The following is a 13,721-nucleotide window of genomic DNA, read 5'->3' as shown; positions in this document are numbered from 1 at the left end:
CTTGCGCGGGAGTTGGACTCATGTGCGGTTGTTGATTCAGTGCGTGTTCGTTTGTGAATCCGGTGGGCAACGCCACAAAACTGTTGGTATATAATTCTTGTATTTCTCCGCTGCCTTTTTAGGCGCCATAGTTGGGCATTACGTAAGAAGAGTGTGTGGTTTTACAAACAGCAATAATAAGAGTCGAAATACTTTAACCTTAATATAATAAATTTAAAAGCAAATAATTTACTTGCACATATTTTTATTGAATTTACTGTGATTTAGTTATTCAACGAAGATAAACTTTTTCTTATAAACAGTAGAATTCTTTAAAGATAAGTGACAATCGAAAAGTAAAAAATATTTCCCTTCTTTTAAAAAAAGAACTTCCACGCAGCGAAAAATAGAAGACCCTCCTTGTAGATCCTTAAAAAAATATTTAGAAGATAATAATAATTGTAATTTCGAAGAAAAAAATTAAAAAAAATGCTCTTAATTTTTTATTATTACAATAAACTTTTATACAAAAAGATAGTTGTCACTGAAGACGATAGAATTACTAATCCACAAAAGATTTTATAAAAAATCAATCTTATTAAAAGTTAACGGATTAGTTATTAAATAATCATTAAAATTTTTTTATTGAGTACTGAAAATCCATTTAATATTTAAAAAAGGTTAAATATAGTATAAAAGTTTATTTTTAATTGTACTTTTCAAAAGAACTTTGATTTTAACTTTACTTATAAAGATTAAAGTTACTGACTAAAAAATAATTATTATCATCGAATGAAATAAACCTATAGTAATAAAGCTACATCAAAATTATATTAATTAAAATTTATAAAAATAATTACGCTAATATCATTTTTCCACGAGCCATATTTGATAAAATTATCTTTAGTACTGAATATTTTCTTTCCGTATCGTGAATCATGAAAAAGATTTATTTTAAATTCCATGGAAGGATATGAAGTATCTTAAAAGTACAAGAAAGAGTAAAAGATTTATAATATTTAAACCAAAAAAGCAAATTTATTTATTGTATACTTTTTTAAATAATAGCAAAAAATTCACTTAAATTGATAACAGTTTAAGAAAATGTAAAAGCTTTAGTTAATTTACTTTGACGTATAACTTTTTCAAGTAATTGAAAAAAATATCTTATAATCCAATTACATGCGTAGAAGTTTTATATTAAATAAATTTAAAAGAAAGCATATTTACTAAATATTTTTAATTAATTTTATACATAAAAAAGACTCGTTGAAGAAAATGAAAAATTTTTATATTACTTGAAGTAAAAAAAGATTAATACACTCTCACAAAATTAAGGTAATTTAAGCTGTCGTATAAAATATCAATATAATATAATCTTTGTGCCTTTTTTTTAAAAAAAATTAATTCGAATTTAAATATTTTTGCTTTCTTGAAATTTTTATATGCAAAATAGTACAATAATGCCTTGAAAGTTATTTGTTTTTAAGTAATATAAACTAATTTATTGCAGCCAAATTTAATTATAGAAAAAACTGTAATTAATTTTTTTTCTTTAAGTTTTTAGCAATTTTTTATTGTAATTAAAGTAGAATAAATATTTTAAAAGTTCAAAATTTGGAAGATAAAACTTTAATCCATTATTAATATTCTAATCTTTACAACTAGATTTTGACTTTTTTAAACAAGATAAAATCTAAAAACACCGAACTTAAAACTTTTTTTAATTAAATTTATATAAGTAAAATAAATTTATAGTTTAAAAAAGTTAATTTTTCTTAATAACTTAAAATTTAGTAATAATTTGTATCTTTTAAGATAAATTAAATTAAATAAAAAAATATTTAAAGTTATACTATTTTAAAATAAACTAACTTATTAATATTATTTACTAATTAATAAAAAGCACAAATTTTATATAAAAGTTTTCGGATTCTATTAACATTAAGAAAAATAAATTCACTTATTTATTTTTATATACTTTTTATGTATTGTATTAAACAACTAAATTAATCTACAAAATAGTTATGACAAATTTAAATTATTTTATAAATAATAAATCAAATCTCTTCCTCAATTTTTATTTTACTTTTCAAAAAATTATTTATTTTTAATATTATTTATTATTATTAGTGTTTTATAATTTTTAAATTTATTTAACGTTAAAACTTTTTCCTAAAATTTTTTAAATTATTATTATTATAAATTTATCAACCAAAATTTTTTTTTTACTTTATTTATATTTAAAGGTATATATTTATAAATAATATACACTATTTTGCTTATATATAAAAAAAGCATAAGCAACCTGTAACGTTAGAAATACGCACTTTTACTTTTATGACTTCTTTCTTAACAACTTTAATGGAGTTATTAGAAAAACTCTTCAAAGGAGCTCCGTCGCTCCCCAAAAAGTTAATATCAATACTGAAATAAGAAAAGAAAATTCAATTCATAATTTTTAAAAAAAAATATTTAAAAAAAGTAGTAAACTATAAAATATTCTACTTAACAAAGGGGTTGAAAAGTTTTTATATATTTTAATAAAAAACTAATTGTAAATTAAAATTATGTTTTCGCCGTTTTTTATGTGATTTAGTAGTGAAATTATTTTTCTTGGTTTATTTTTACTTATTATTATTGTGATTACTTTGGTACACATTTTTTCCTCTCAAAAGTTATATATATTGTATATTCCTATTAAAAAATATTAAAATAATGATATTTATTTTTATAAATAAAGTTTTATACATAATATAATTGCATTATATATAGAAAAGTTTACATTCAGTTATATAATAATAATTTAACGTTACAGAATACAAAAGTAAAATTCAAATATTATTATAAATAATATAAAAGAGTAGATATCAATAAAATATTATAAAAAGTTTTATAATACTTTAAAGATTTCTTTTTGTTAAATTTAAATAGTTTATAAAGTTTTATACTTTATATATTTTTATTAAAAAATATTTATTTATATTGAACAGTTTTAATATTAAATACGTTTTAAATTATAATAAAAATATTAAAAAATTAATTTGAAAAATTTAAAAATAAAACTACTATAAAAAATAAATATAGACAGAAAATGAAACATTCTCATAAATTTTCTTATTAATGGTAATAAAAAATATATATTGTGTAGCGCTGAAACAATCCCAATGAGATAATATAATTGGCTAGTAAATACTATGAAAGCAGTCTCACGGGGCTAGAAATAGGCTCGCATTAAATAATACTTAATAACATCATTCGTACTAGTTTTATTTATTATAAATAATAATAAAATTTATATTTATTTACATATTAATAAGTTTTAGAATGAAATAAAATGTTATATTTCTTTACATTCATTAAAAGTTTTATACTTAATGTATTCCAATTAAGAAAGCTTTAAATTATAAAAAGTTAATATCTATTTAGTATTCATATTTTTTTATTAAAAAAAGTTCAATACTTTATATATAATTATCAGAATATTTTTATAATAATAAAAAAATTGTTATATACTTTATATATTCCCAGAGAGAAAGAGAATCGCAGGAAAAAGTCGGGACCATCTCGCAGAGTTTCAGTTTTCCTAATAATATAACGATATGATAATAACAACTTAAATGAAAAACTTTTTCATATTTTATTATTTTTCTTATGATTTTTATTGTTTTACTTTTTTTTATAATTACTTCCTTTATTAATACATACAAAAGTTTTTAAAAAAACAATGTAAAAATAATTTTTTTTTAATAACGTAATATTTTATTCTATAAATTTAAAAAAGTAACATAAAAATTTACTAGAAAGTTTTATTAATATTTTATTATTAGATACAAAAGCTTCTTAGATTATTAAAAGTTATTTATATTTTTATGGTAGCAATCTTTTAAACGTTTGTCCAAAAGCTTTAGTTTTTTTTTTGTTTAACATTATACAAGAAAGTTGGTTAAAAAACATATAGACGAAATATTTTTTTTTATAAACTTTTTAGGATACTTTAACTATTATTGTTACATACTTTAATGCTTTTGTTGTATCCACTAAAAAATTATTTTACTTTATATAAGAAAAACTTTAAAAATTTTTTATAAATGTATATTTTATAAATAACAAACTTATATTAACTTTTGCTATTAGTTTTTTTAAATTTATTATAAAGTTTTATATTATAATTTATTTTACTTTACAACAATTACATATATATATATATATATATATTTATTTTTGTATAAATTTCAATTATTTTTTTTTTAAGGCAAATTGTTTTTTTACTATAATTTATTATAATTGTGTTATGAATAATTTTTTTAAAAGATTTTCACATATATTCAACTTTATTAACTTTTTTGTATTATTATATAATAAATAACAAACAACTAATGATAATAAATTAGATCTCTTAATTATACTTTTACCACTGCCATTTTTATTCATTGTAGTAATTTTTAAATATTAATTTAAATGATAACTTTTCTGGTAATACTTTTATTAATATAATGTATTAGTGTTGCTATTAATAAATTACAACTCTTATAAAGTTTCTAAATTATAACATTTGATATCTATAAATAAAAATTATTGAAAAAAAAATACAATATACTAAAAATAAAATATATAGAATTATACTATGCATTATTTATATTTGTTAATGTCTTATGTTTAATGATCACAATTTATATTTATATAATAACTATTTTTATTTCATTGTATTCTTGAGTTTATGTTTTATTAATTATAAAAAATATTATATAATTCTAGATAACGAAATCGTAATATTTAAAAATGTGATTTAATATAAACTAAATTTACTATAAGTTTCATAAGAACTCTTTAGTATAAAAGTATTATTCATATCTACGAAGTAAAAAAACTTGGAAAAAAGTTAAGTATATTATGTAATAATACTCCAAAACTGTACATAAAGGCGGCATATTTATTAATAAAAGAATTAATAATAATGTTTTTTATAAAAATGAAATGATAATAAAGTAAAAAAAATAGTAATAATAAACTTTTATAACTTAAATTATTATAATAAATAATATAAATAAAGTAAAAAAGATAAAAATAATAATAAAATACTAACAAGAATAATAATATGATAAATTTAAATTATAATAAACAATGATACTCAAACGTATAATAATACTTAATTTTTTAATAAGTCATGAGTATAATTGCATTAAATATACGAGATAAATTCCCAAAAGTATAATAATATTTATAAATAATAATAAATAAATAATTATATATACTTTTTAGTCTGTTAATACTGTAGATAATAATAAATAAATAGTTAATAGTATAATAATTTTATTAAAAATAAGTAATAATATAGTAATAAATATAATAAATAAATAAATAAGGAATTTTATTTTTTGTAGAATTAACAAATAAACAAAAAATGATATTAACAGGTATAATATATTAATATATTGAGTGATAGTTACAAAACAACTCAGGTATAATAATATTGTAAATAATATTTCAAGTAACGATATTAACAAATAATATTATTAGTAAAATAAATAAATATTATAATAAAAGTTTTTAATAATAATGAAAGAAAAAAACATACAAAGTATATTTCAAAAGTATGACAGTAAAAAAATAAATAAGAATTAGTGCTACTAATATTAATTCTACAACAAAAAAAAATAAAATATCAGTTAGCAGTCTACCTTCTATATTAGAAGTTTTCATAAACCACTTCAAACAAACTTTTTCGTATAAATTCTTGAGAATCCCATCTTTATTATTATTAGTCGTATTTTTCATAAAAATCAGCGAAATGCTATCGGATTGCATAAACCATTAGAATTATATAACAATGATTAATTCATTAAGCAAAATTTGGTGTGCGATAATAAGCACCGTTTAGTGCTGATAGGGGGCAAATAAAAGTCTTCTGACACAAAAAAGTAAGCTTCATTACAATTTTCTACAGAAAAAGGGTAAACTTTTATTACAAATATAGTAAAACTATAATCTTAACCAATCAAAGGACGCAAGCGATAAAATAATGACGAAACATTAGACACAGAAAAGGTCAATAGAAAAGGGTGCCCATCCAAGGTCTGACCACATGGAAGGCTATATTTTTTTTCGAGTTGAAGCTTTAGTTGTTTACTATATTCCGTTGGGTGAATATAAAGTTTTGAAAAAGTTAAACTTCTTTGAACCTTTAACACAATAATAATAAAGAAATAATGTAATAGTAATAACGAACTAATAATATAAAATATAGAAAAGTACTTGTAAATTCACTTGTTCTTTAAATTCTCTTTTGTAAGCCGAATGCTCATCGTATCCGTATAAAACGTGAAACGCAATAGCGTTGCTTGGCAACAATTGATGAGTAAAGCAAAGCAAAGCATTAATAATAATGATAATAAATATACGTTATACATATAATACTACTAACATTAAAAATTTTGAAAGCTTTTATAATATTTTTCAATTCATTATTATGACTTATAAAAAAAATATATCCATGGTAGTCATTATATATTTTCATATCCACGCCATATAAAAAGTTATCCAATAAAAAAAGAATAGTAGGACCAACCAATTGAAAAGACTTTTTATATGCACCGGAATAATAAGTTGTTGTCCTTTCACTAATAATTATAATTATTATTATTATAATGATAATAATAATTACCTGAAAGTAAAGGTAAGCCTCCCTTCATAGACGATGTATTGAAACATAATGACTCGGAGTTTTTATTATTATTACTAATACTATTATCATTATTATTATTGTTACCATTATTATTATTATTATTATTATTATTATTATTATTATTATTATTATTATTATTATTATTATTATTATTATTATTATTATTATTATTATTGCAGGACTTCAATAAAAGCAAATATTCTAAAGTAGTTGAAGGCTCTGTAAAAGTTGCACGGGCTGTTACTTTGCAAAAGTTGACTGCATTCTATAAATTCACAAAAAATAATAAAGAAATGTTTGCACGATATATAGCGAATACTTCTCCAATATTTTTAAGTCGAATGAATGTTTCAATATGTTGGCCTTCCAGTAGTTTCACAGCCATTCTGTTGGGGCCGCTGCAAAGACCGTGCTTTATAGATAACTTTGGAACACTGGAAACTACAAGCATCTCCTCGTGTATAGCAAAATTTATTAAAATATATTATTACTGTTGTTATATATTTAATGATTACTCCTAGTTATTCCATATCTGTTATAAAACATTTACAACTATTACTTTTTATTATTTTTAAGGGTCATATTATAATTACTTAAATTATTGCTCTTTATTATTCTTAAGGTGTATATTATTACCTATTAATATATTACTATTACTATTAATTATTCTAACGAAATGTGTAATATTATTATTAGCTATAAAAATTATTACTATCTATTATTTCTATTACTAAAAAAATTAATAATTACTATTACTACTAATAAAAGTTATAAGGTGTGTAATTATTTAATTAAACATTATCATAATTATTATTATTTTTTCAGAGTTTCCATTATTATAAATAAATATTTATTACTATTTATTATTTTTATGGAGTGTATATTAAATATATTTTATGAAGCATAATGGTATTACTTATAAATAAGAAAATTTTTGGAGGACGAGTATATTTAGAGTCCACCAATGGTCAGTAACTTCTAAATAAGTTTTTTTTATAATATTTTGGCTCTTTTTTTTTGGTGGGAATAGACCAATCAATATTGTTACGTTGCATATTCCACGTGTGGTATATAATAATTTTACTAAATTAATAACTTTTCTTGTTTTTGCAGCAGCACAGTGCCCTATTCACAACAGTCTAGCTGGTTCCTTTTACCGGAACTTTTATCAAGTCTTTCTGTACATACCCCTTTATATGAATATATTGTTAACTTATTATCAGTATTTACTATCTAATATTTATTAATATTATTTTAATAATCAAGCTTTTAACTTCAATATTAAATTATTACATTGAAAAAATAATAATAAAAACTTTTAATAATAGTAAGGAATGCTTATAATTTATTTATCGAAAATATACTAACTATTATTAACTATTTTGTATTTATTTATCATTATTATTGTAATAATTTATAATGTGCCATTATTTAAAAAATATAAATATTGAATAATGGTATCAAATCAATAAATATGAACTTTTATATTAAAAATAATAGAGAATACATGCTCTACATTATTTATTAAACATATAGTTATTATTGCTGCCTGTTTAATAATGTCATGTTTAAAGTAAATATTGAATTACTATATTAAAATAATAATAATGATAATAATGACAGTGGTTTACCTCTTTACCCTTATTGGACCGGCTGGGCCATGGATGTTCAATTTCAATGCCAAATAGCGTAACCGCAATGCCTATAGTAGCCGATATGATCATTTGGCAGGCGCCGCCATGGGATAAAAAATTTTGAATTGGCAATATCCAACCGTCAATATGAAGGATCCCTTCTTCTTGGGGTTGGCCGTTGAGAACAACAACGTGGTTGGCTGTATTGGCTTTCAGAAAGACAGCCGTACAAAATGATTCGAACTTTAGTGAAAATAGAAAAGTATAAAATAAGAAGAACAAGGAATCGAATACTTTTGCACCCGAACTTTTCAGTAGCATTTTACTAATTTTCATATCAAAAGCCATTGAATTACGTAAAGTTACTTCAAAGGAAACAATTTCATTGACAGGCCAGACCTTTCGTTTTCTAATAAAAAATAAAAAAAAAAACAAATTATCGTAATAATAATAAATATATAAGGTATAAACCTTTTAATAGCTAAAGGATTGTAAATAAAAATACTGGGAGCCTCAGAGGGCCTCGTATTGATGAGTTTATATTCCTCAGGAAGTTCGCGAACTCGAATGTCCACAATCTTAGATATAATTGGTTAAAAATTAAGAAAAAAGGTTAAATTGGGCCCATCAAAGAGCGAGAATTTAATTAGAAAAGGAAGTGGAGTTGTAGCCAAGGAGAGCTGATATTACTTTACTTTAATTGAATCACTATAATTAGTGAAGGGGAAAAGAGGAGAAGCGCTCATATTATTGTCTCGTGAAGAAAAGAGGTCTATGCCTTTATAAAAGTAATCCAAGATTGTGAAGCAGGAGAGAACACGCGCAATGACACGTAAATATATTACGGCGAACGAGCACATGGTACGGACAAATGGTTTACGTACCTAAAGGTATATGAGCACGTGATTTAATTAGAGTTAACTCCAGTCAATAATCACACTTATTGCTCATAGGCAAATATGACCGTAACAATAATAAATAGAAAGATAATAAAACATAATTAAAAGCCAGAAGCTTCATTAAAAATTATAGTAAACCATTAAAGAAAGTAGTAAAATAATATTTTTATATATAATCTTTACAATTTTTTATGTGAAAGACTATGTAACAACACAATATATATGTATATATCTGGTTAAAAGCAAACTTATAAGTTAGGAACCAAACATAATAAGTGATAAATAAGAATAAATAAATAATATTATAAAATAGTATAGAGATAATATAAAGTAAAAACGTGAAATAAATAATTATTATTTATTATTACTGTATTAGCACAAGGAGGAAACACCTAATTAATATATTATAGGTTGACCGCCCACGTTAAACTGGAATAGCTTTAAATAAGCTTGTGTTTTAAAACACTTACTGCCCACAAAATTAACTTGCTAACTCGCCAAATAGTATAACTAAAATCTAACTGAATTGAGAAAAACGAAATGAATAGAGTGTAACATGCTAAAATTGGGTCCAATAGAATTGGGTAGGCAACAATGCCTCATTTAACAATAATGACCTAGTATTACTTTACTACACATTTCCATTTTTAAACATTAAAATTTATAAAAAGGTAACAAATTAAATAATTATTGGTCGAACTACCCCGAAGTATATTATTAATGAAGTCAACAATATTACATTAGCCAATCGGCATACCAGAGATAAATAAATGAGAAGTGCCATAACAAATAAAAACGTGTCAAAAATATATATTATTATGAGAATACTACCAAATAATATTTATAAACGTCATCTTTATTAGCCAATCAATATGCGACATATAAATTAGATAACCTTTTTTTAAAATATATATGAAAACTTATATTGTAGCAATATAGATAATTTTTATCCAACAAACGTCCAAAATAAATTAAAAATGAAGTCATCGATAATAAATCAGCCAATCCATTTACGAGTGTTTTACCACTTGAAAATATATACAAACTAAAAAAGTAACAATAAAATTCGTTCAAACTGCCGAAATAATTATAATAAACTGCCAATCATAATCAATTGAACCAAGTAAGCGAATAAATTTTAATAATATTAACAACTTTTGGGAAATCATTCCAATTATTGAAAATATGGCGGGAACTCAACTTCACGGCGACACTCTCAAGAAGAACTGCAAAACTTTTCTGCTGCGCTACAGTTAACTTTTCGTGCATTACTCTGAAAGCATATGAAACATACCTTTAAAGGTAATATGGAAAAAAAATTCATCAGTAGCTTTTTCACAAAAAATAATGAATAAAAACCTTACTCAACTATTTTTTCAGGATCATTAGTAAATTTGGCGGAATTAATCAAATCCTGAAGGACCTACACTTCAAAAAATAGTATAAATACTAATAATAAAAAAGGGTAATCGTTATAAACATTATATTGTAGTGCTGGCCAGCCAACAGACAATCTTTCCGAATTATCATTGGTTAAAGAGTTTCGCTGAAGCCCTTCATGAATAGAAAATTCGCGGCGCTTAAAAAAAATCTCAATTTAGTAAAACCATGTATTTTGTAAGCCTCCAATGACTGTAAAGTCAGCCTTTCTACAATATGCCATTGGTAAGAGGAGAACAACTGAGAGACGTGCTGGACTATTGGCCTGAAATATAAAGAGTATTTACATATAATATTCATTGTTGAGTTGTTAACGGTCATTAAAAAATTAATATAATTCTGTGAAGCTTTTATTTAATTATAACAATAACTAAAGTAAACAAGATGCAATATAAATAATGAAAACACCTCATAAAAAAAGCTACTTTTCTTTTGAAACCCAACATTTTATGAAAGTTTACCGCCGCTTTGTAATAGGCTAATAAGTCTGAAATATAAGCGTATAAAAGTTTTATTATAATAACCATTTCTGAAAAAAAGTTATTATATATAAAATTTATTTATTAAAAAGCAATAAGCAGTTGTTACTGAAAAACAATTCCATATGCCAAAAAATATAAAAATATTGAAAAGTTTTTTATGCACAAACTCACGTGATTCTTGGGAGCCTGCAGTTTTTATTGGTGCTTGTGATAACAAATTTAAAGCTTTGCGCTTCATATTTTTTGACAAATAGAAACAGCCGAGCTTAAAGACGCACGAGAATGTTAAAAGGAAGCCGAACGGTTGGGTCTTCTGGTAAGTGCTGCAAGTATCAAGTATTAAATAATAATAATAATGATAGTATATATATAATTATAAGTATAAAAATAGCAGTAGCAATGGAAAGCTGCTTCTATAAACTTTAACATAACAAGAAGTTTTTCTTAAAAAAATAATTAATATGAAAATATAAAAGTAAAAATATATGTAAAATGTTTAAAGTTACTATATTACTGTTATTATACTAATGAAACGAACGAAATAGCATCGTTCATGTGTCCAATAATAAGTTCGTTGACATCCGGATCAAGAGAATTTATTTTTTTAATATACAACGCTGAAGCATATCCTTAAAAATAATAATAAAATGAAGCAAGTCCATAGTGAAATCAACAATAAAAAATTGTAATAATTGAAAAGGATATAAAAAGTTTTACCTTCTAAACTTAATCCATAAAACAGCCAGTCATGAGACTTGGTCAGCTCTACTGCCGTTTGGTAGCTGCAGAGCGCATGGTCTGCTAAATTGCACATCAAGTAGAGATCTCCTTTCAATAATTATAATTTTTTAAATAATAATTTCAACTTTATTCAAATCGACTGTTTTAAAAAAAATGATTTTTATTAATAAAACAAAAAAAATTTGAAAAATAAATTTCTAACTTATTTTTTTAGGAATTTTAAATTATATTAATTCTTATATTTCAGTAAAAAGGTTGAACAATCTCAAAATGGTAAAAAGTTAATTATAGCAATTTACTTTTATATAGTAAATACCAATCGTCTTATCGATTTTTCCGGGAATCGTTGGAAGGTCATCATTACTCAACAACTTTTTTTTATATTAAGTGTATTAATAATGTTATCTGTTTTATTAAAGTTTTGTTTGTTTGTATATATATATATATATATATATAATTTTCCACTTGATAGTGGTATTAAAATTATTTTAAAAAAAAGTTTAAGTATTTTTTAAGCTAGATTTAAAATTCCTTCTTATAAACCAAAATAAAAAAAAGCAAAGAGGAACACAGAAAAAAATAGGCTTGAAAATCATTACTATAAAAAAAATAAAAACTTCTTGATATATTAAAATTATTTTGTAAAAAATTAATAAGAAATCTAATTTACTATGGAAATAAAAAATTTACACAAACAATATGTATTATAAACTTAAAATAAAGGAAAATATAGTTGCTGTACTGCACCTTTTCAAAAGCACCTCGTATTTGGAGAAAAGTTTTAGGCCGTCCTGAATTATATTTTTCTGCTAAACTGTATAAGTCATCCAGCAGCGCCGCAGCAAAATCCATCATAATAGTGTTAGTGTAAAAGTACAATTGATTTTCGTTCTGCAGAGAAATTTTATATCACAAAGTAGTCTGCTTTAGTTATAGTTGCTTTTATAATAAGAAAAAAGAAATGTAAATTCCATAAAAGTTTCAACTTTTATTTAACACATATTTATTAATGTTAACTTAATAAAGATATATTTAATAGTAATTAATTACTTGATGAGGAACTAAAATTATATTAGGAAAAGAATCTGTTTGATCATCGTGAGGTTCAAATGCAAGACACCGGCTTTCCAGTAAATCACTTTCCAGTAGTGATTCCAGAATTAATGGAATTCATTGAGTAAATTAATATAAAAGTATATAAAATTTATTGATGTATAAAATTGATATTTAAATTATAATTTCAGTAGTAATATAAGAATTATTACTATATAAATTTTATTGAAATAATTTGTTAATAAAGAAAGACTTAAAATTTAAAGAATCCGTGAGAAAAATAATAAAATTTTCGCAAGTATAATTATTATCCTACAGTACTTCCAAATAATCCTTAATGTCCATTAAATAAAAATAAAAAATACCTTGCGCTTTGCTAAGAAATACATATATATAAACTTTAAATATATAAACAGGAAATAGTAATCAAATTTCTTATTTTTAAACTAACCTTTTAGAAGCAGCTAATTTAGAAAATTCTTCGGAAACAACGCTTAAGCTAAACTGTGTTTGACAGTCTGCTATACCAATTAACTTTTTTTTTTACCTTAAAAGCTGTAGAATTTAGAAAACAGTAAAACTACTTACGCCAACTATTTTCCAGCTGTAAAAAAGTTCTTGAAAATTTTCAACACCAGACAGAGATCTTATAAAACGAAAACGTAACTGGCCCGTTGAAGCTAAATATTCTAAGGTTTTTAAAAGTATGAAAAAAATAATTTTATACGTTTTATTATACATACGTAAGTTATCGTGTACAGATGTCAATTCTGAGATTTTGGGAGAATGGAAGGAAGTTATTAATTCG

The 13,721-nt window shown here is 22.7% G+C and overlaps 1 protein-coding gene across 1 annotated transcript; it reads right to left on the bottom strand.

Annotated features, from left to right (window-relative positions):
* Nucleotides 1-267: 267 nt before the first annotated feature.
* On the bottom strand, nt 268-12,958 carry LOC135119861 (uncharacterized). The gene is made up of 26 exons (XM_064044243.1): nt 12,911-12,958; nt 12,608-12,751; nt 12,177-12,231; nt 11,837-11,947; nt 11,658-11,748; nt 11,291-11,442; nt 11,046-11,124; nt 10,805-10,902; nt 10,678-10,751; nt 10,562-10,620; nt 10,353-10,491; nt 8,770-8,876; nt 8,593-8,707; nt 8,439-8,541; nt 8,296-8,366; nt 6,984-7,115; nt 6,644-6,929; nt 6,548-6,599; nt 6,235-6,319; nt 5,975-6,161; nt 5,854-5,920; nt 5,661-5,773; nt 3,496-3,565; nt 2,288-2,406; nt 840-961; nt 268-408 (listed from the first exon to the last, which is right to left on the bottom strand). Exons 2-26 carry the CDS (start codon nt 12,713-12,715, stop codon nt 268-270), a joined length of 2,736 nt encoding a protein of 911 aa, XP_063900313.1. The 5' UTR covers nt 12,716-12,751; nt 12,911-12,958.
* Between the last annotated feature and the right edge of the window lie 763 nt (nt 12,959-13,721).

The sequence above is a fragment of the Zophobas morio genome, unplaced genomic scaffold, assembly GCF_036711695.1.
Source record: "Zophobas morio isolate AGI-343-1 ecotype UQ-CSIRO unplaced genomic scaffold, CSIRO_AGI_Zmor_V1 ptg000311l, whole genome shotgun sequence".
Lineage (NCBI taxonomy): Eukaryota > Metazoa > Arthropoda > Insecta > Coleoptera > Tenebrionidae > Zophobas > Zophobas morio.
The sequence above is the reverse complement of the archived record's forward strand: the minus strand, read 5'-3'. Positions and strand labels throughout refer to the sequence as shown.